The 23,986-nt window shown below is 39.9% G+C and overlaps 1 protein-coding gene across 1 annotated transcript in view; it reads right to left on the bottom strand.

Moving 5' to 3' along the window:
* The window catches only part of LOC132830282 (double C2-like domain-containing protein beta), a 264,612-nt gene that overhangs the window by 151,936 nt on the left and 88,690 nt on the right, over window positions 1-23,986 (bottom strand). The window contains exon 3 of the mRNA XM_060847825.1: window positions 13,846-13,920. Within this exon, the coding sequence (XP_060703808.1) occupies window positions 13,846-13,920 (75 nt within the window). The remainder of the gene's footprint in view (window positions 1-13,845; window positions 13,921-23,986) is intronic.

Here is a 23,986-nt window from a genome sequence, read left to right as displayed (position 1 = left end):
CTAATGGCTGCACTCTGGGTCAACTCATTTGCTGCTAAAACACTTCATCCATCATTTTGTTACCTCTTCACTTGACTATTGCAATGTACTCTTGACTGGTCTCTTCGAATTTGAACTGCAATAAACCTGGGTTTATCTATATCTCTGCTATGTGTATCTTAAATTGCAAAAATCCCATTCACTTATAAATCCCCTCAGCACTAACCTATAGAGCCTCACACTTAAGAGCTGCATTGATTTTGGAATTTTTCTGCTTCTTTTCAAATCCTCCATTGCCTCATTGCTTCTGATCTCTAATCTCCCCAGTACTGCAACCATTCCTGATGAAAGGCTTTTGCCCAAAACATCGATTCTCTTGCTCCTCAGATACTGCTTGACCTGCTGTGTTTTTCCACACTCTTGACACTGATCTCCACCATCTGCAGTCCTCACTTTCTCCTAGTACTGCAATCTTCCCAGATAACTGCACACCCCCAATTCTAGCCTCCAATTATCAATTTTTAATCATGTTGTAGATCTTGTTGATGCTTACCATTTGCTCCACAGGTACAAATGATAAGCATCTACAATAGTATCAATTTTAAACTGTTCTCATTTTCATTTTAATATATTAGTCCTTTATATCAAACATTATGGCCTCCTGGGATAGCACACTGTAAATGTACACACAGTACCCCAATTAACCTGACATTCAGACTGAGATTGATCAAAGGCATGAACCAGGCTTCTGTACCAAACAAGAATTAATAGGAATAATTAGACTATAGCTACAAATAAAAAAACTGTAAACATTTGGCATATAACATAAAACTCTCATTTAGATAGATAACTTACTGTGTTGAAACAGGCCCTTCGGCCCAACAAGTCCACACCGACCCACCAAAGCGCAACTCACCCAGACTCATTCTCCTATATTTACCCCTTCACCTAACACTCCGGGCAATTTAGTGTGGCCAATACACCTGACCTGCACATTTTTGGACTGTGGAAGGAAACCGGAGCACCCGGAGGAAACCCATGCAGACATGGGGAGAATGTGCAAACTCCACACAGAGAGTCCCCTGAGATGGGAATTGAACTCTGGTCTCTGGCACTGTGAGGCAGCAGTGCTAACCACTGTGCTACCATGCCGCCCACAAATTATCCCATAATAATTTTTATTAATACAATGCATACAGCCAAATCAACAGGGAACCTAGATTATTGGGAGAGGTACAGTAAAACTGCAATGTCAATTCAATGTTCTTTGCTTCCTGTTTCTAAGGGTAAGATGATTCTACTTCAGCTAGCCAAGCTCTAGGTGCCCAGTTGTTTTTCTTTGGAAACTCCCACTGGCTTGTAAGAAGTACAAAACAATTGATAGACTTGGAAAAATGGCCCTGCTTGTCAATTCAAAAGTCATAACTCACAGCAACTGCTACAGGAAAAGCTACTGGCTTTCTTCAGGTTTAAACTGAGTGTTTTTTCCACACTGCAGAAAACAGGCCCTTTCTGTTGGAGAGAACAACTGCACAATTTTTTTGGCTTTCTCTCGCAGTATCTATGTCTCTGTATCGTGTTTTCAGTTCCAACCTGCTCAATTAGCTGAAATCCAGCTTTGCTTGTATACACTTTCTCTGCTCCTGATCATTTGCATATCACAGGAACCAAGAGTTACAAACAAAAGTCCACTACAGGTACTGAATTCCTTGCTGTAAAATTATGCAACCATCCTGGTAAGTCCTTGCTTTTTTACAAACAGTTCTTTCTTCTTGTAGTACATAGTTTTTAAACACACAATTAAAATACACGAATCTGACATTAATTCACAAACAAGTTGACAGTAAAGAGAATCAAATATTTTAGAAATCGTTATAGCTTTGATTTTTCTGTTTCAGTTTTGTGCAGTTTGTCATAGAACATAGAATTTTCTCTTGCATTTGGTATGCAAATAGAGTCATAGAGATGAGCAGCACAGAAACAGATCCTTCGGTCCAACTCATCCATGCCAACCAGACACCCTAACCTAATCTAGTCCTATTTACCAGGACTTAACTCATATTCCTCTAAACATTTTCTATTCATATACCCATCCAGATGTCTTTTAAATTTTGTAATTGTATCAGCCTCCACTACCTGTGGCAGCTCATTCCATATGTACACCACGCCCTGCGTGAAAAAGTAGCCTTTTAAATTTATCACATCTCACCCTAAACCTATGCCCCTGATTTACCTTTCCAAAATGCAGCACTTCACATTTATCTAAATTGAACTCCATCGGCCACCTTCAATATTGGTGTCATCTGCAAACTTATTAACCATACCTCCTATGTTCATATACAAATCATTTACATAAATGATGGAAAGCAATGGACCCAGCACTGATCCTTGTGGCACACCACTGGTCACAGGCCTCCAGTCTGAAAGGCAACCCTGCACCACCACCCCCTGTCTTCTACCTTCGAGCCAGTTCTGTATCCAAATGGCTACATTTGAAGAAATTAACTTATTTGTGTTAAATGGTAAAATCAAAGATCAGTACAAATGCATGCAGTGTTGATGTAAAGTATACTTTACCAGTTATATGCTCCATAAACAAACTCTTGTTACTGAAAGACATCATTTTATTCCAAACAACAAGTACACCTTTGTAACCTCTTCTTTCTCTTTCCTTGTCACACACAGGGCCAAACCAGACTACATTCTACTTGAAGCTAAGCTACTGCTCACATAAGAGACTGCATGATCTCCCTGCTGTCAGTCAGCTCTACATCCTCCCCAGCCCATTCATTTGCCACTGTAATCTCATATGTGCCTTTCTCAGCTCCAGGTTCAACATTTCTAGTCTCTTGTGGAATTCTGGTGAATTCACCACCCTTTTAACTTCAACTCATCCAAATTTCTAGTTTCCATTCTATATTACTTAAAGCCTAGCTTAGCAATCAACCTTGCCTCTGCCTTGGGGCATCCACTCATTGTCCCTTCGAACATTACAGCCTGAGTCCATGAAGTGGTGCCAAACCAGGGTAAAGCCTACAGCCAGAAGAAACACCTTGCACGTTGATTAAGGTTGATCCTGGAAGACAGTACTGAGTAGGTCGTGGGAAATTCAGTCAGGTTTCCACAGAATGCCAGCTGCACTTGATGCCTTAGAACACCACAAACATTATCTGTGATTTTGGGCCACTGGCCTATGTGCGGATAGGTCCCTACATCATACAAGATTAGGGTGGTGCTGGAAAAGCACAGCAGGTCAGGCAGCATCCGAGGAGCAGGAAAATCGATGTTTCGGGCAGGAGCCCTTTATCAGGAATCCAAAACGTCGATTTACCTGCTCCTCAGATGCTGTCTGACCTGCTGTGCTTTTCCAGCACTACTCTAATCTTGACTCTGATCTCCAGCATCTGCAGTCCTCACTTTCCCCTACACTATACACTCCACCACCTCCAACAATCACTGTTTCTGAAGAAGATTTATGCATTCTCCAAATTCCTCCCATCATGGATGGCTGTGCAAATGCATGATTATAAACCAAAAATTCATAATGTAACGACGTCTTGCTTATTTCCTGATACAGTAAATTGAATGCATAAATGTGTATGTTTGTGCTGGTACAAAGAAGGAAATATTGGTCTGGATTTTCTAATGGCTAGACAATCCTTTTTCAAGCATCAAAGAGTAGTGCCCCTGCAAAATCCCCAACGTAGCAGACTCCAAAGGGATTGGCAGGTAAAGGATCATTTCACTGGATAATTCCCCTATGCTCAGAACTCTCCAAAAGTCTCCATTTAAATCAGAGCATTGAGGGTTCTGATGAAATTAAGTAACCAGTCACTCAGGAAAAGTTAGATGATTAAATATATAGTCAACTTTGCTTAATTGATCCCATTGATATGTCATATACCCCCAACTACACCAACCCCTGATCACTTATACATCCGAGCACCAACAGCCAGTCCAAACACATCCAACTCCCACTGACCCAAGACCCAACCTCCAACAACCCTCCAGCTACCACCACCAGATCCAACACCTGCCATCCCTCAGGCATCACCACCCACCACCCAAACATCTACTCTCCCCAACCCATCAGATCCAATTTCTCACACCCCTTGCAATCTACCTAAAACTGCACATTTATCTGGCTCCCATGCATCCTGGACCACAGAATCATAGAATCCCTATAGTGTGAAAGCAGGCCATTCAGCCCATTGAATCCACACTGACCAAAGAGCATCCCACCCAAAGTTAACCCCCCCACCCTATCCCTGTAACCCTGCATTTCCCATGGCTAATCCACCTAACTTGCACATCTTTGGACTGTGGGATGAGACCAGAGCACCTAGAGGAAAGCCATGCTGACAGGGTAGAATGTGCAAACTCCAATCAGACAGTCACCAGAGGATGGAATCAAACCCCGTGTCCTTGACACTGAGGCAGCAGTGCTATCCATTGAGCCAACATGCTGCCCTGCAATGGCTCTATACTAACTTGGTTCCTTTCCCCCCTCCCACTTGGCGTTCTCGTCACCTAGCAACCTACCACTACCTAGCTGACACCTTATGTACCTAGCAACCTTCTATCCTGGCATCCTACTCTCTGGTATCCTACACCCTAACCAGCCAGCATCCAATGCACCTTCTACCCTTCCAACCTGGCAGCCTACTTATCTGTAGGGCACCTTACCCTCCCAGCGCCCTAACATTACACTTAACTTACGTACTTACAGCTTGAGAGCTGCTGTGTTTGTATGAACTTTTAAATTGCTGACCACAGCATCTGTGAATAGGAATGTGCTGCATTACAAAACAACCATCAAAAATGGAAGCATGAAGGAGATTTCATTGGAATCTCCTCTCAGAAATGTGAAACTCCTTTTTTCGAGGAAAAGGAAGGGCCTGGAGTAGCAATCTGTGTGAGATTGCTGATTCTCAGAAAATCTATTCTCAAATACAAAACAGACAGTTATTGGCTACTCCAGAATTTTAAACAAAGTCCAGCTAAGTAAAAGATGGTCACCACCATTTATACTGGGTATGTGCATGAGAACAGAATCTTCCTGCTGTACACAATGGACAGTACAATATATGTAGGACTTTAACAATGAGAATTTACTGAAGAGGCACAAATTTAAAATTTTGACACATTTAAAACAACTTCAAATGATAGAACAGGAATTCTGAACAATACCATGTGACAGCAGAGGCTGAGCCAACAATTATGCTTAAAATGTCAAGCCAGTCTTCACATTTCACTCCATTCTTAAGGTCATAATTAACGAGCCCTGGTTATGCCATTTCCATTTTTAGTGTAGGCTTGACTGAGTTCCAAAGACATGCTTTAACTACAGGATGTTTCATTAATCACACAAATGTGCCCCATGAGTCAAATGTAATATTACTTCAGAGACTGCATCAAAATGGTGTACATTTATAAAAGTGACTGAGTTTAGATCGTTATTGTAGCTATTTTCTAGAGTAATTGTCTAACCAAAAATGAAAACAATTATATTAAACAAACATTTTAAATTAACAAGCTCATGCAGTTATTTGGTTATTGGTCTCTGCTTTATACCACTTCAGTCACTGATTTTATAGAATACTAAGACCACATTTGGGAATACTGTGAATAGTTCTGTCATCTATTTCAGAAAAAAGGACATGCAGGCACTGGAGAGGGCACAATGAAGATTTCCGACAGTGATATCAGAGCAGAGATGTTATCCTGATTTTAGGAAAGATCAAACAGGTTGGGCTGTTGTTTGTACAAAAGACAGAGGAGTGACCTGATGGATTCCTTTCTAAATATGAATGACTTTGATGTGCTGTACACAGAAAAAAATGTTTGCACTTGTAGATAAGATGAGAACGAGGGCTAATAAATAAAAAAAAGTCACTGACAAATCCACCAGAGAATTCAGGAGCAATGTCTGCAGCCAGAGGAGAATGGTTAGAATATGGGACTTGTTTACTCAAGATAACAAGCAGTAGGAGTAACAGTAGTTGTAGTTAACTTGGAAATATCAGGGGAAGTTAGATATGCACGAGGAAGGAGGGAATAAAGGAGTATGCTGATGGGGCTGGCTAAAGAAACTTGAGAGAAGGTACATGTGGAGTATATAAGACCTGGTGGCGAGAATGGTCTGTTTCTGTGTTGCAAATACTTTGGAGTCAGATTCTCTGTGGCTCTATACTTTGTATATTTCATCTAACTGTAATTACAATCAATGTGAAACAGTACCTGTTCATATAGCTCCACTACTTTAGTTTTGTTCGCTCCTTCAATCAAAACTATTACTGTGTTGCTCACATTTCTGTCATATGATCTACTGTGGTTAAAATGACTAGAGTTAGCTGAGTGGACTGGCTACTGGCTGTGGATTTAATGAATACAACTGCTTCTGCCAGAAATAAATAGAGCATTTAAGACGTCATAATCAGAAATTTGCAATTGATATCCTGATAAGTGGATAATGGTTCTCTTTTTTGGACGATGTCATTGCAATCACTTTCAAGTGACAGTGATTATTTGATACATTAGACCACATTAAGATTGTAAGAACGTAAGAAAATCAGAGTAGGGGTTGAACACATAGTCCTTGAGACAGATCTTCCATTCAATATAGGAAAGATGTTGCAAAATTTGAAAGAGTTCAGAAAAGATTGACAAGGATGATGTCAGGGTTGGAGGATTTGTACCACAGGAAGAGACTGAATAGACTGGGGCTAGTTTTCTGGAGCATGAGGGGTAACCTTATAGAAGTGCATAAAATCATGAGGGGCATGGATATGGTGAATAGCCAAGGTTATTTTCCCAGAGTAGAGGAGTCCAAAACTAGATGGCATAGGTATAAGGTGATAAGGGAAAGATTTAAAAGGGATCTAAGGGGGAGAATTTCTCATGCAGAGGGTATAGAGAGAGGACAGAATGAGCTGCCAGAGGTGCCATCTCAAACTCCAAACATCAACTCTGTGTATCTCTCCACAAATGCTGCCAGAGCTGCTGAGTTTCTGAAGCAATTTCTGTTCCTTTATTTCAGATTTCCAGTTCCCGCAGTACTTTCGTTTTTAATTGAGGGATTGAGTCAAATGGAAGTGGATAGAAAAAGTGTTAGTCATGAGAAACAAGAGAGCTGGTCAGGAGAACTGAGTGTGTGTGTGGGAATAGCAGAGGGTAGAAAAGGTGTGTAGATTGGGAGGATGAGGTGGGCGAGAGCGACTGAATGGACTACATGCAGGAATGAGAGTTGGGTTTCCATGAGCTCTGGTATAAGGTGTGTACTATGACAGAGTTAGATTGAATAGTGATGATGCTGTGAGTGGAAGCTAATAGTGAAAGGCAGCATTTACTCTTACAGGGAGCAGAAAATCATTAACCCTCTTTTGGCCCTACTGGCTGTTTCTTATAACCTAATACATCACACCGGGCTATCACTGTCCCGGCTGGCTGTGTCTAGTAGTGTGGCCCACATTGGTAACCTGGAGACTTCCCCACCCACACGCGTCTCCAGGGCTCCGTTGGTAAAGTGGGGTGCCAACATTTCTCCTTGCACCAGTAGCAATGGTACAGCATTGCAGTGCGATGGCCAGTTTCTGGGTTGCAACATCTGAAGTGGAGCTAGGGTTTAAACAGGAGGCCAGTGGTACCCCGGCAACAGCAAGCACCCCCACCACTTCTGCCCCATCAGCACATGGGAGGGGTGCTGGACAGGTCGGGTGCATTATTAATTAGCAAAACAGCAGAGAATTGTGCGAGATAAATCAATGTAAGCCTTGGCGCGCCATCCACCATGCATGTTCCTGACAAAAACTTCGCCAATAAAAGGGTAAAATTCATGCCTTTGCGCTCATCTTCCCTGGAGGAGACACAATAAATCATCCAAAATCAGACATCCAAGGGACAATGTGGAATTGATAGAAACTGGAATTAGAAAGAAGGCTGTTGTGGAGATATTAACAGGACAGAAGGCGAAAATATTCAGAGGACCTGATATTCTATGTCTCAGTGTTGGAAGAGGCAGCTTATAGCAGTACATTGATGACCATCTTTCAAACTGCGATTGATTTTAGAATGGTTTCTGCAGACCGAAAGGTAGTAAATATCACCCCAATATTTAAGACATGAGGGAGACAGAAAGTACGGACCTGCAGATCTGTCAGTCTTAGGGGAATTGATGTCACAGTAGTATTGTCAGTAGGTTAGCAATTCAGAGACAAAAACAGGAAGTGCTGGAGAAATTCAGTAGGTCTGACAGTATCTGTGGAGTGAAAGCAGAGTTAATACTTTAGGTCCAGTGACCCTTCTTCAGAAACAAAAACTGGAAGCAGACAAAGGGATTACTTCAGTAAGCCAGGGAAGACGTAAATGCTGAATAGGTGACAATAGGAAGTGGTAACTGTTCAAAATGGTTTGGCTGCGTTGGGAGCAACCATGCAGCACAGGACCTGGGGTTGAGTGATTATAGCAACATACATGGAGGCAGGTGTATATGTGCTCTCAGTTAAAAAATAATTAATTCTGGCACAACTAGTGAAGCATACATCCTTGGAATCAATAAAAAGAAAATCAAAAGTAGGGAAAATGCTATGATCGGTTATAAAGGATGTAATAAATATAATCTACTTGGATAGTTAGCATGGACTTGTGAGTGGAAAATCATATTTGATGAACCCATTGGAATCTTTGAGCATGTCATTAACAGAATTGATAAAGGGGAGTTGGTAGCCATTGTATACTTGGATTTTCAGAAGGTTTTGTTAAAATCCCCTGCAGGGGGTTGGTTATCAAAATTAAAGCACATGGGATTGGTCGTAAAGTACTGGCATGGATTAAAAATTGGGAAACAATCAGAAAACAGAAGACAAACGAGTGAGTCATTCTCACATTGGCAGACTGTGACTTGGGATATCACAAGAGTCAGTACTTGGGTCCCAGCTGTTGACAATGTGCATCAATGGTTTAGATGTGGGACCAAATGTGATATTTCCAACTTTGTGGATGACACAAACCTGGGTGAGAATGCACAGTATGAAGATGATGCAAAGCAGTTTCAAGAGAATTTGAACAGGCTTAGTGAATGGGCAAGAACAGAGCAGCAAGTACCTAATATGGAACAGTGTGAGATGATCCACTTTGGTAGAAGGAACAGATGTACAGGATATTTGTTTATTGATAAGAGATCAGAAAGTGTAGATGTACAAAGCAGCTGAGGTGTCCTCATCAATGAAGTCATTGAAGATGCATCAGTATGCAGGTACGAAAGCAATTAGGAAAGCTCATGGTATGTTAACCTTTAGCAGTGAAGTCTTGCTTCAATTGTGTAGATACTTGGTTAGACCACACCTGAAGTGGTGTGTGCAGTTTTGATCTCCTTATTATTGCAATAGAGGAAGTGCAATGAAAGTTCATAGATTTGTTTTCAGATTGGTGGGACTGCCCGATGAAGAGAAATTGGGCAACTCTATTCTCTCGATTTTTGAAGAATGAGGTGTGATCTCATTGAAACTTACAAAATATTTGAATAAATAAAAAGGTTACATGCAGATAAGATGTTTACACTGGCCAGACAGTCAGCACCATAAGACATAAGAGGAGAAGGAGGCCATTTATCCCATCAATTCTGCTCCTCCATGCAATCAATCATGGCTGATCTGATAATCCTCAACATCAGGATTTTGTATTTTTCCCATAACCCTTGATTCCCTTACTGATTAAAAGTCTATCTCAGCCTGGAATATAATTAATACCTCAACAACTCTCTGTGGTGAAGAATTCCACCTGTTGGGTCTGCTTGATCGTATTATGTATTGCTGAATATTCTGTTACAACATCCTTTGTAATAGACTCTAACATATTTCGAATAAGTTAACTGGCCTATCATCACCTTTTTGTGTTTCCTTTTTTTTCAATTAAAAGTGTTAAATTGGCAGTTTTCTAATCCTCTGAATACTCTAGTATCTAAGGATTCTTGGACAATTACTACCAGCATATCCGTTAATATCCCAGGATACATCATTTCAAATGGCTTTCAGATTCTCTAGTATTTTTTCTCCAGTGATAGTTATTGTATTTATTTCCTCCTCTTCTCCCTCCTGATTATTTAGCAATTTTAGAGCGTTATTAATGTCTTCTACTATGAAGACTGGTGCAACTTGTGTTCAACTCCTCTGCCATTTCTTGGTTCACCAATATTATTTCCCCAGCCTCTCTCTTTAAAAGTGCCTACAATAACTTTGGAAGCAAAATTTAATAGCAAGGGAGATGCCACTCGGTCTGAGATGAAGAGAAAATTGTTTTCACTCAGACTGTTGGAAACCTTTTGAATGATCTAAGGCAGAGGCCTGTGGAAGTTCAGTCCTGGAGTATGTTTAAGGTACAGATTGAGAGATTTCTGATTACTGGTGCATATAGGGTTAAGGGGTTGGAATAAAAGGCATTGAAAGTTCAATCAGCCATGATCGAATTGAACGGCACAGCAGGTTAGAATCGGCTGAATTATATTTTCTTGTTCTTATTTTTCTATGTTGCTACTCAAGAGGGCTTAGGAGACAGGGAAATGAGGAAGGCAGCAATAGGGGCTTTGAGATGGAGTTTGAGTGAGGAAGGTGGCAAGAGGAAGGTTCAGTGAGGGAGCAGAGGCCGAGCAACATTTTCAATGGCTGCTCACAGTAATGGAGTCAATGAGGGAAACAGGAGACAGACAGAAACAGAGCCTGAGACTGAGACTGGTCTGACTAAGGCTCTGGAGCGAGAGTTGTAGCCTTTGGAGCAAGTCTGCTTGTTGTTTAATTTCAGGGAATCAGCCGGTGTCCATTATTTAGGCTGAAGGACAGTTTTTGATATCAGAAGCTGACATCAGAGAATGTTGACTGCTTATTCCACCTGATAACTCATGTCGGGCTTTATCCTTATCCATTCATGGGGAAAGTCTACCAGGACAACGGTAATGGTCCACAGTGGCAGTAACACTCCCTTAATCATTAGGATGTCGATCTCAGGTAAATTGAAAGGGATTACTGTACAGCACGTAGAAATGATGCTGACCCCATTTTAAAAATCTAGAGTTGGTAAGATGACATTATATTCAAGTATTCTTAGGGCATTATGTACATGAAGTAAGAACATGAGGAGAGGAACACTATCCCTGAGTTTCGCAAATATTGCCCCCACTCTGCCTATGTATCCCATGTCTTGGCTTCTTTGACTGCACTGATGTCCTTTATGTATCCTGCTCTCCTGCTGGATATATGCCATCTGTGTGAACCTTGCCATGAAAGTAACGAAGCAGTGTTGGATACAGGAAATTGTTAGACGCAAAGTGTGAATAAGGTGATGTTAATAGCTGTGTAAGAATAGCAACCTGCTGGGCAGAGGGGATGTTCATAACCCTTCACAGTTAGAGAGTAATCTATCTGTCATGAGCATATATTGTGCAGCTGGATTTTACTTGAAAGGATTTTTCAGTGAAAACCTTCTAACTCATCAGGACTTTCAAGTAGTGATTGCAATTTGCACTATGTAGCAGAATGGACATGCATAGCAAGCATTCGAAAGACTACAAGAAAATCTCTGTGGGATGAAATAGCAACACGGCATGCAAACTATGCTGGTTTCCTGACAGCAGCAGTTAATTTCCTCAGGTTTCGATTTTTTTTCAAGGATAAAGGCAAATCCTCTGAACAATAAAAACAGCACTGACATAGACAGCTAGTTCCTTCCGAATATTCTGGGGAACAGAATGCCTGAGAGAGAGCTAAACAGATTAGTTTGTGAACAACCTCTTCATGTAGCATGTCCACTGCTGCATTAAGAAATCCTTTACTCTTAACTTTCTGTTGATTCATTCTTAGTGTGTGTAACTTTATGAAAAATGGTTTTCACTAATAGCTGTTGTGCACATTAAAACAGAGGACATTTTGCCTTCTAATTGCAGAAAACTGGTGAATTCCACACTGGAAGCACAGTCTGAATGGCAACTGAGACCTGACAAGAAGATTTGTTGGGATTTCCTCACTTGTACTCGAAACAGGCATAACATTCACACCATAGCGTTCCTTTTTGGTTCATAGCCATATTATAAATCCTCATTTAATTGTAAACTTGTGGACTAGAAAATAAGTTACACAACTAAAATAGGATAAAACTAATTTGAAATAAGCTTTTATAGTGGCAGGAATACACAAATGAATTGTTTCCTTTAACTCTGGCATTTGTTTATGAGCAAAAGTCAAAGAAGCAATGGATTTCATATTGATATTACACATGGCTGTGCACTTATTCTCCACAGGAATGAGAATAAGGAATACTTGACATTAAATTAAAATTAATAGTATGTGGAGAAAAGGAGTTTCTTGGTATAAATGAAATTTTAAAATGTCCAGTTATTGTTGCAGTAATCTGAAAATTTATCCAATATTCAAAACCATTTAATGTATGTGTACGTTTTATGATATGAATGACAGGTGCCCATACAACATACATTAGAAAATATCAAGATACAAACTTATTTTCGTTTTGTAACAAAAATAGAAATAGCTGGAAAAGCTCAGCAGGTCTGGCAGCATCTGTGGAGAGAAATCAGATTTAATGATTTGGGTCGAGTGACTCTTCCTCAGAAATGTTAGACACGAACGGACCTGAAACGTTACCTCTGATTTCTCTCCACAGATGCTACTAGACCTGTTGAGCTTTCTCAGCAATTTCTATTTTTGAAACTGATTTACAACATTCATGGTTCTCTTGCTTTTTATTTTAGTTTTGTGCTGCTCTAATCTACATAATCTCTATTTATGTGATACTTTTGCCAGGCTTTCAAAATATTGCAAGCACACTTTCATCAAACATATATGTGAATAATTAGAAATACTGAGCTAACAGTGAGTGACGTGTTAGTGAAATGCCAACAGTTTGGAATACTAACAGTATCACCACCTAATACTTCAACCAATGCTAGGTGAAACTCTATTTACACAATTTGCTTTTTATTTTTCATATATCTCACTGTTGATTAACTTTACCCACCATGTTGCCCATCAGACAATCCTGAATGCCCTATCCATAATGTCCAGTGTGTTCTTGTGGTATTTGTCAGTTTACATGAAAGTATACTACATAATTTCAACTTCACCCACAAATTATTGTTACATTACGATGATGTTACTTTGCTGATCTCAGGGTCATCAACCAGTCTGATTCCAGAGAAAATTGATGCCAGACATCTTGGAGGAGAATAGCTCATCACTGCTTCATTTTGAATCTCCACAGAGTGCATCTCCCGTCTCATGCCAAATCAGATTTAAAAACTGTCTGCAGCTGATCCTGAAAATCTTCTGGACGCTTCAAAACCTAACTGAAGTTAAATTCAAATGAATATGAGAACTTGCACTCTCTAAATGCTTCACTTGCTTGCATGGCACTTTTGTGCACCCAAGCATATACAAAGTAATTTCCTCACCAGGAGAGAAAAGTTTTAGTCAATGGAATTAATGGAATACTTCCTTCACAGAATCCATGCTGTCAGTACTGTTCTCACAACTGTAGCCACATTTGGAAAGCACATTTGATGAAGTGTTGCAAGAATTATCCTCTCCACAAACCATCCTGTGACCTCTGTGTTAAGTTGCCAATTTGGTATCAATGACTGCTATTCTACAGCTAGGTTCTTTTTGCAGTGGATGAACATCATTAATAGTCCACTTATTTCATAACAGTCCTTCAGTCACTAAACAGGGCAGATTTCTATCAGTAATGCAGAACTGGATTTCAAAATAGTAAGTTTTACCTCAAATTATGTTAATGGAAATACTACAACTGCAGTTTTTCATCTTAAACAATGAAAACATTTCTTACTTTAAACTGGGAACCTACCTTACTGGCTCCAGGGAGTAAATGTAATTTGACATATGGATCAGCCAGTCCATTGTGGTCCATTGACTTAAGACCCTTTGGGAACAAAAAGAATACTTAGTTTAATTGCTGATGATTACATCCATGAACACATCTGGTGAATCAATAATTAATAGTTACTGGCTTAGAACAACGTCTCTTATGCTATGATTCTTACGCTTTTTGTTTTACCAGACTCGCGTGACTGTATGTATCTTAAAAACTAGGCTGGAGGAGATACAAATACTTGAATTTAAAACAGGATATTTTGAACAAAATGCCTCTACATTAAAATTCACTGAATTGTGAGATATCAACCATAAAATGACATGGCATGCTGACCATGTCTAAAGAATGGGCTAATGGAGAAAGAGTACAACAACATTACCACTGTGCTAAACCAAATGCAACATTCACCTCACCTTTATTGTCAGATTTTCATAAACACAATTAAATGTAAGACTCACATTAACTGCTGGTTATCAATAAAGCTAATATATTCTACAAAAAGAAAACTAATGACATAATTTACTGAGAAAACAAAACTATAGCCTTTGGGCAATGACAAATAAGTAATTCTAAAATATTACTGATTAGAAATCCTTCTGAATGAGCTAAAATTCAAAACAGATTTTCTCAGCAAATTAATTTGAATGATATTTTGGTTTATCAACCTTACTGTTTCTAACTACATGTTCCACTCAATAATTTTTATGCGCAGAATTATCATAATAATGGGAACTTAATCGAAATTGTTAAGCAATATGCTCTTACAATAAACTTCCCAATTTAGTTGTTTTGTGAGATTGCTGTCAATGATTGTGAAATACACATTCTATAAAGAGAAAGATTTAAATCTTTCTTGCTATACATATTCTGAAGGCTATCAGAACTCTGCTGAATAATTGAATTTTCTTTTGTCATTCATGTAAAACATCCTGTGTTTGGGTTGTATTATAGTAACACGTTATGGTACTCTCACAATATTGACTCCCCGCTGATGTGGAACCAAAGATTGTTGTGGTTAGCCCTACCTGGATGCACAGGTCTTTCAAATAAGCAACAGCATGAAGTTGGTTGTCCTGCATTGCAATCAACTGGCAAAGGATACTTGTGCATCATGCTGTCCACGCCCTGATTTGAGGGTCACCAATTTATTACGTGAATGAAAGTTCAAAGCTTGAAATTTGTTTGTGGGCATTTGAAAATCAGTCTAAGTTTCCTGCTCTGATTGTTACACAGCCATTCCATGTTGGAATATGAAAGCATGTGGGATGCTTGTTAAGGACAGGAATTCCCTTCCCTGTGGTGATCCTCAGTTTAAGTATCAAGTTTGTCAATTTGACAAAGTTACAGGAAGCTGGCAGCACCCTTTGGAACACAAGGAAGGAAGAAGGATAGGAGGGAAGACCAGGGAAAATGACAATTACAAAATTAGTATCAGGAGCAGTTGGAAATTTCAAAAGCAAACAGCAATGAAGATCATTTTTGATGATATGTATCACTCATAATACAACGGGGTCTGAAGAGTACGATTTCCATTCGTTAGCAGGACATTTTTAACTCATTCTAATTCAATTACAGCAACGTCAGAAATACCACCAATTCTCAGTCTGAGAAATCAACAGTAACAATTGGTGCAAGGTTGCTGAATGTAGAAGGAGGAAGTGTGTTTCACGTCCATGGGTATATTGATTAAACAATTTAAATTTGAATAATATCAGTAATATTAAATTGTCAACATTTTAGACACTGTTTCATTTAGGGTCCACCATTTGGGATACATTTCAATTACATTTGCCCACATTAACTCGTCACATAACTCAAATCACCTTCAGTATTGTAACAGTTATGTATAGCTCAAGTAAAGTCACATTGTTGATACTACAGTGATATTGCTGATGGGAATATTGTAATATATAAATGAGGTGCTCTGTTAGCTGCACTGGCAGAATACTTTCTGCAAGTGCTTTTCTGTGCTGCATTTGAGGTAGAGTAATGGGCAGCATGGGTGGCACAGTGATTAGCACTGCTGCCACATAGCATCAGAGACCCGGGTTCAGTTCCCAGCTCGGGCAGCTGTCTGTGTGGAGTTTGCACATTCTCCCCATGTCTGTGTAGGTTTCCTCTGGGTGCTCCAGTTTCCTCCCACAGTCCAAAAATGTGCAGGTTAGGTGAATTGGCCATGCTAAATTGCCCATAGTGTCAGGTGAAGGGGTAAATGTAGTGGAATGGGTCTGGGTGGGTTGCTCTTCGGAGAGTCGGTATGGACTTGTTGGGCCGAAGGGCCTGTTTTCACACTGTAAGTAATCTAATCTAATAATGGTGATGAGTAAAGCTGCAACTGCTATCTGAATTTGTGTCCTGGTCTATAAAGGCCTTTCCTCACTATTGGAGATGACATTTCATCAAAAATTTAACCGACTGAGTGTAACATTCAAATGTGCATGCATAAGGTCAACTAAACACAAGTTGCAGCCAGAGCACTGAAATTTGCACCACAATTTAGAAGCATAACAATGGTGTTAACAGGGATTATGTTACTACAAAAGTAATGCCGATCGCTACACTGAAAGGAAAACTTCAGGCATCATAAATGCTCCTCCATTATTTAGTCTCTGGCACTGTAATCATTACTCCTACACAAGCATATTTCCAAACAAATGTTTCCCACAGCTATACTAATGCATTGAAATCAACCATTTAGCGCATTGAAGAGATTGTTAGCTGTCTTTTCTCACCAGACAATTATGTCGCTCATTACTGCTGTGAGAATGACAACATACCTGAGCTCTTTAATTGAAAGATTTCAAAAAAAAGAGGCTGTTACCACTGAGTAATGGAAAATAAATTCCTTTTATTGACAGGCACAAGAGGAATAGAAACTTTAAATGTACTGAGTGCTTTGATTTCAATATGAATTAAGTCACCAGCAAGCAGATGGGAAATAATGCATTTATTTAAAAATGCTGCTAAAAACATCATGCCCTTCACAGAGGATAGAATCAAGATGCCTGGGTTGTCAAACAGCATGACTCACATGCTAAGGTTGGCCATTTGGCAGAAATACCATGAGTTGCCAAAGTTGTAGCATAAGACCCTCACATGAGACACTTTTAAAAACAACAAGATTGAGGGTTGGGTAAAGAAATAATAAAAGATGAATGGGACTGGAAAAAATCTTGTTCGTGGAATGAAAAATTTCATGAAACTATCTCAGTGCCCAAAGGATGGTGCCTCCCTGTTTGTAACTTGAGAAATTTGTTTTCATTCATATCAATTTCTTAGTGTTAGCAAATGAAGGGGAAGATATCTCAATGTCTTTCACAAATGAACTACTTATTTCAGGGTGCATGTTTTCATTTATTCAAAGAATGAACTCATTAAATTCTGTGAGTGCAAAAAATGAGAGCCGAATATGATGACAATGACCAAGTCTACTTGTGTTCAAATCCATTCCAAGCAGGAAATATTAACCAGAGCATACCAATTTCTCAAATTAAATTTTAAACTTGATGTAAGATCCAGGAAAACACAGCAACACATAGTGTGTGCATAGGTATTTTTTGCATTAGGAACAGACACTCAAATTCAAAACAAATAAGAATAAGTTGCTACATTTCCTCTGCTTCGGGCCAGGGAATTCTCAGTACCTGCATGAAAAGAGAGAAGTTCAATGACCAAGGCCCAGAACTGTGGATCTCGTTATGTTGCCGGATATTTTATGACAATTCACCAAGGTTGGGAATGGTTTATTACCAGAATGATTACCCTCCAAAGAGGTGTGGTCATATTTCCAAGGTGGTGAAGATATTACCAGTTCTCCAACTTCATGTTTCTCACTGAATGAGTAAGATAATCAATTTTCAGCATCCCAGGAGCAGTGGACCTTCGGACATCTTCTCATCTCGCTTCAGTTTGCAAGATCAGCGGAGGTTGTTGCAAAACAAAAATGAGTGTTACTTGCAGGCTCTTGTAGATTTGCATAAACCTGTGGCAAAATTGTTTTCAAATGAGCTGATGATTTCTCTGAGTTGTAATCACAGCTACTTACTTATTGTTTATAAGCACACTGCCAAGATAGATTTAACGAGTGTTCGAAGGAATTTTCATCCATGGCAGAAACCTCTCAGTCTCCTGTGAAGCTTTATTTTCTTCAAGATTATTAGTAGCTGCTTTTGAGATAAGACAGGTGTTCCTGCTGTGTGTACAGTGACTTGCTTTCTCACTACATTTGTGGAGCTACCTGGGTTTGAAAATGTATTAAGGAGTGGTATTTCAAACCTGATATCTTTACCTATTTAAAACAAATTGCACTGAATTTCCCATGCTTAGGATTTTACTAAGTCTATCATGTATGATGCATTCCACTGGGAGATGGATTGGGGCAGCCAATTAGGTCTGAATTTTGATAGAAGTTGTCAATTTGTTTACATGCTAATCAATTATTCATTATGTGGTAACTGGGGGGAATATCTGCACCATTTCCATTAGAGTGGCCAACATCCAGAGTGAAATGCCAGGAGTTACACTGGGAACTGGTAAGAATAGATTGTAAATTTAATAATGAAAACAAACTGTTATGCTATTGCTGCTGTCATTGGGTTGGGATATCTGGTCGGCTTGGACGGGTTGGACCAAAGGGTCTGTTTCCATGCTGTACATCTCTATGACTCTATATAGGAAAAGAAGGATTCAAATGAAGCTTTGGGGCACTATATTCCCAATCATTAAAATAATAGAGAGATGTATTGGTATCACAAAACTTTTGTCTGCTGAAAGCTTCAGCAGTAATTTCTAGTTTCATGTCAGAAATTATTTGAAATACACCACAGTTTGATCAGTACCTAAAAGGAGGAAAGAGTCAAGTTTGGTCATCAGACCCTGGATAAAAGGTGCTTCATGCAAGATACCAACATATACTTCTTCCTTCTGCAATGATCTAAAATTAAAATGATCGGTGTTAACTAATTTAGTCATTGGCTAAATTAATATAATCCTCTGCTTGCTGCTCAATTGTCATGGGGTTAGATTCTATGGTAGATATATTAATAGGTTGACATTATCTCCCACATATATTGCATTTCTGCTCAGAATTATTATAGGTGAATCAAATAGCTCTTGTGGTGCAGTGGTAGAGACCCTGCCCTTTGCCTGAGAGATTGAGTTCAAACCCCACCTGCTCCAGAGGTCTGTAATAATATCTCTCAACAGGTTGATTAGAAAAATAGGTTAGATTAAAAAAAGTTATAGGTGCATCTGAGAGAACATTTCATAGATTACTAACATGATGGTCTAGAATTAGATTTAATCTTCCTTTAAAGAATTGTCTGGGAGGTAGTTGGATCAGGCACTTGATGGGTCTTTCTGCAGTCTCAGATAAAGAATAAAGATTCTTCCTGACTCCACAGAAAGGTTTCTTTCAATAAAGAGTTGTGAAACCAATCTATAAATGGCTGTGGGAGACATGGGAGAATATCAGGTGTGGTAGATCCAATGGATCATAAGTGACTTCTCCAAAGGAGTCTTCAACAGATAAGTAAGGTGAGGCTCAGTTGAGATGATGGATTGTTTGAATTTAGGACTCTGACCAACATCTGTAGAGATTGGCAATCCTAGTACAAAACTGCCACTCTTTGCATTTTCTTTAGGTGTGATACACTTCAATTTCTACTCTTAGATTTATGTTTACATTCAGCCACCAGTGAGTTTGAGTTCAAAGCACTGCTAAGCAATCATCACAGGCGTAGTAAGTTTAAACCTAGGAACAAATGATCCTGATCACATTATCCATTGGCAGGTCATACACCATGAATTCTCAGGCGAATGCTAAGAGAATGCATAAGTCTAATGCATTGGGTGGTGTTTCCCCTGCCCCTGAACAACATGGACATTGGTGGGTCTGTTCAGAAAATAGAGTGCGATTGACAGAAATGAGGTTCTCAACATTAAGAGGCAAAAGTTCAATTCTGTAGCAATGAGTTTAACAGCAAGGCAAGACTTTCACTACTTAGTGGTGCGAGGCTGATTTATAACCTTTTGCACGCGTTAGCATAATGTATTAGCTACTCGCGCTGACGTGCAGTTTCCCATTTTTCAACGTACTCGATTGAAAGTATACCGCAACAATTGGCAACGTGAGAATCAGAGCGGATAGCTGGCAACTTCAGTTCACCAATTACTCCTCTAGAACTCCATCTCGGACAGCAGTCACCAGCATCTCAGGGTATGCTTCATGGGCAGCTGGAGCCTGCACCACCAGCACAAAGAGGTTGGTATCAGACCAACCAACATACCATCTTCTCTGTACCATTGTGGTACATCATTGACACACTTACAATACACTTTAGTGCTCTATGTTGAAGCTCAGCGGCACTTATCATTATACCGCTGCAGTCAGGACACACAGTCACAGGGACAAGCACACATTGCATGCATGGGAACAGAGTGCACCTCATGTCCTGAACTGCTGTTGTCATGCCCTGTTGATTCGTGTTTCCTTCAATGCTCATAGCATTGCTGTCTCGTCAATTCTGCACTTTGCCCTTTCGGTTAGGACTTAAAGACTCAGAGGTTCGACTTGCTGGTTAGTGCAGACAAAATGTCAAGCAGCTTGTCATGCTAATCAACAATCAGTCCTGGAGGGGCAGACATGTTGCTGCATGACACTGTGGGTATCAATCTCACATTTGCTGTACATGCCAGCACCGCACACAGCAAACATATTGAACATGCTTCATCAAATGGCCATGTATTAATGTTTACAGAGAATAGTCCTCAGTCAGGATACAACCTTCAGTCCTGGGGCAGTAAGTCAAGGGCTTGGCACCCAATCTATTCTGGGGAGATGGTCAGTGGTCAGCTCAATGCAAGTCAAAGTAGGGGGAGGGAATGGTTATCAGGAGCTGCAACTGCAGTAGAAAGGTTGGGGATTCGAGGTAGCACACTTGAATGTAGAGGGGACAATCAGTATAAAGGGAATATATAATACATAAGATGGGCAGAGGATAGTGTATCAGAGGATGTGGGTTACCGCAGGTGGGAGTGCTTAACTTGGCAGTGATACCCACCCTGGTTTTGACAGGAAGTCAGTGCAGCATGATGGCTGAGTTGCACTGCACATTGGGGGAAGACGTTCTTAATGGGATGAGGATAGGAATGGGTAATGTGTCCAGCTTGGTTTCTTAAATAGCAATGCACTTCCAATTGTGCATTTGTATTTGCAATGTATTGTTAGCTGTGCCATCTATGTGCCCTGAGAACCATTGCTCATTGTTTGCTTCCGAATACATGTACAGTATAGGGCACCTCATGGTTGGCACAGCTTGAGCTTATAAATAGTACCAGCAGTGAAGCAGAATCCACCTTTCTATATATACTCAGTGCCAGAAGTAGCAACTCACTTTCAGAAGTCAATGAATGTACTAATAAACAGATTAACTCAATAATTTTTTGTTATCAACAGGGCTGTAAAAACCAATGAGGTTAGAAATGAACTTTGTTCCACCTGTTTGCAGACTAAAAGAAGGTTCTGTTTCGAGTGTCAACCTCCTAAGCCTGAAAAGGCATTGGAAACAGGAGGTTTGGAACTATAGGAGCATTCCTGGTCACCAAGTAAAACAGGAGCTGAGCACATAAACATGTTTAACAGGGGCCAAAAGCTTATTTTAAAACCCAAAGAAAATTATTTCCCTTAAGTTGAGTATACATCAGGCTTATATGTCATCAGACCGATTTGCCTTCTTCTTGCCAATTGTTTGATTCTGCTACTTACCTCACACCCACATTGTGCCCTTATTCAGAAGAGATTAAGTTCTTGGCCCATATCCAACATACAAACACAACAAGTCAAGTCAAGTTGCCATAGTCTTATCAAACCAGAGGGCTCCTCTCTCATTAGAGAGAGAAATAACTGGTGGTGATTTAACCTGAGGACCACCATACATCAGGCGAAGGGAGAGGTTTGAGAAGGAGAGTCTTGCGTGATAACCTCAGCTGGTGCAGGAATTGACCCCACACTGTCAGCATCACACTGCTTCGCACACCAGCTGTCAAGCCAACTGAGCTAAACCGACCCCCAAAACACAACAGTATCACTGCCTGAGGTGCATTATCCAAGAATTCACAAAATATTTTAGGCTCAAACTCTACTCAACTGGAACTCTTGGTTCATACTTCAGTGCACCAGTGAGGGATTACCACATTGTAACAGTTGTTGTCGGCTCTAGAAAACTTGACAACTAATCCATGTTCCCAACACAAGAGCACGTAACAGGAAATTGTGAGCAAACCCCAAATGATTTTCCAATTGCTAATCTTAAGGTCAAAAGATTGGGAGATCTATACGTAAACCCCCAATATGCACTTCTAACAGGTGAGGTTCCATGCCTGGAGTATTCATTTGACAAACCTTTGTCAAAATACAGGTTCCCTCCATGTGGTCCAGATAGTGGTGTGGCAATGAGCATTTCAAACAGATATGATTGGGAACTTTGGAAGTTCTTCCTTTCTGACAAGAATTGCTTTGTTTCCCACCGATATTTCACTGTAACATTGACTGAAATGAGCATTAACGATTTAATATTGCATTCTATCTGAACATATCACAAAGTACACTAATATCAGTCATGTTACCGGTCTCAGTCCAAGCTATTATTTGGTTTGCAACACTATGTTGGAAGGTTCATTCTAACCATTAATTGTCATTGGTGATTATTGAGCTGGAATTATTGGACCATGCCTCTTGGGACTTTTTTGCTGCACCTTTCAGCTTGAAATGATTTTCCCTAAAAAGCTATGGAAGTACAAATTTATAATGATATAGATGGGGAAAAAGACAGCTGGAACAAACAGTGTTCCTCCTTCACTCCTGCGATTTAAGAATTTTTATAGAAGGAGAGAGGATTGAAAAGAATGGAGAGGGATCAAGCAATAGAAAATCAGGTAGAGAAAAAGAAATGAAGAGAGAAAAAGAACATTTAGATTGAGGAAGAGAAAAGAAGACTGGATGAAATTTTAAAAATAATTAAATATTCAATTTTATATTTTAAAATCTCCATCCACAATGCACAACTGTAAGATTAAATTTCTCATTTTCTGTATCATAGAGGTTGAAGAAAGTAATTGACAATTATCACATCATTAAACGGGCATATAAACCACTAATTACTCAAATTAACTTTGCGGTCAGTTTATTAGGAGTTATTGTGCAAATGTAATAATCTGTCAGTTTCCTGAACTTACACATAAGCCACTGTAACAGTGAAGTGGTATAAACAGCTCAACAACTTGTGGCTTGCAAATTCATGGCAGGTCCCTACCTCACTACAGTTGTTGGTCAATTTCTCACTAATAATCACATATTACTTACACACCTTTACAGCTTATGAAAATTTCAGGTCCTTCTGGGTTTTTTTTGCCTAAAAATAGGGTTTTATCCTGTATAATTGTCCACACAGTACATCAACTGAAGACAGGGAGTTTAAAACCTCGACAGGTGTTTACCATGTAAACCTTTTGCCAGCTTGTGTAGCTACAGCTGCTGGGTTTCTACATGATGCCATCACTGAGATGGGATGTTCACTTGGCCCATAATAAAACACAGATTGGCCTTATTAAGCCCAAGGGGTGGGTGAGCTACCCAACATCAACCTTTTCATCCAATTCCTGCCTGTGTAACATTTCAAACAGCTCAAGGGCAAGTGCAGAGGCAGCAGGAGCCATTTGATGGATTTTAATGCCCCCCATCTCATTGGATAAGCTCTCATTGTGAATATTGGTTGATTCCCCCCATTAGAAATGGGTTCAAACACTCCTTCCAAGTGAAGCAGCAATATACTTATACTTCTTTCTAACCAGTCTCCTTCCTTTCCCCCACTGTTTATAGAATCCCTACAGTGAGGAAGCAGGTCATTCAGCCCATCAAACTCACACTAACGGTCTGAACAGCAAGCTACCCAAATCCACCCTATATCCATAACCCTACATTTCCCAAGGCTAATCCACTTAACCCTCACATCCTTTGACACTATGGGCAATTTAGCATGGCCAATCCATCTAGCCTGCACATCGTTGGGCTGTGAGAGGAAACCAGAGCACCCAGAAGAAACCCATGCAGACACAG

Source organism: Hemiscyllium ocellatum, chromosome 31 (genome assembly GCF_020745735.1).
Source record: "Hemiscyllium ocellatum isolate sHemOce1 chromosome 31, sHemOce1.pat.X.cur, whole genome shotgun sequence".
Lineage (NCBI taxonomy): Eukaryota > Metazoa > Chordata > Chondrichthyes > Orectolobiformes > Hemiscylliidae > Hemiscyllium > Hemiscyllium ocellatum.
Note: the sequence above shows the minus strand (reverse complement) of the source record. Positions and strands in the feature narration are given on the sequence as shown.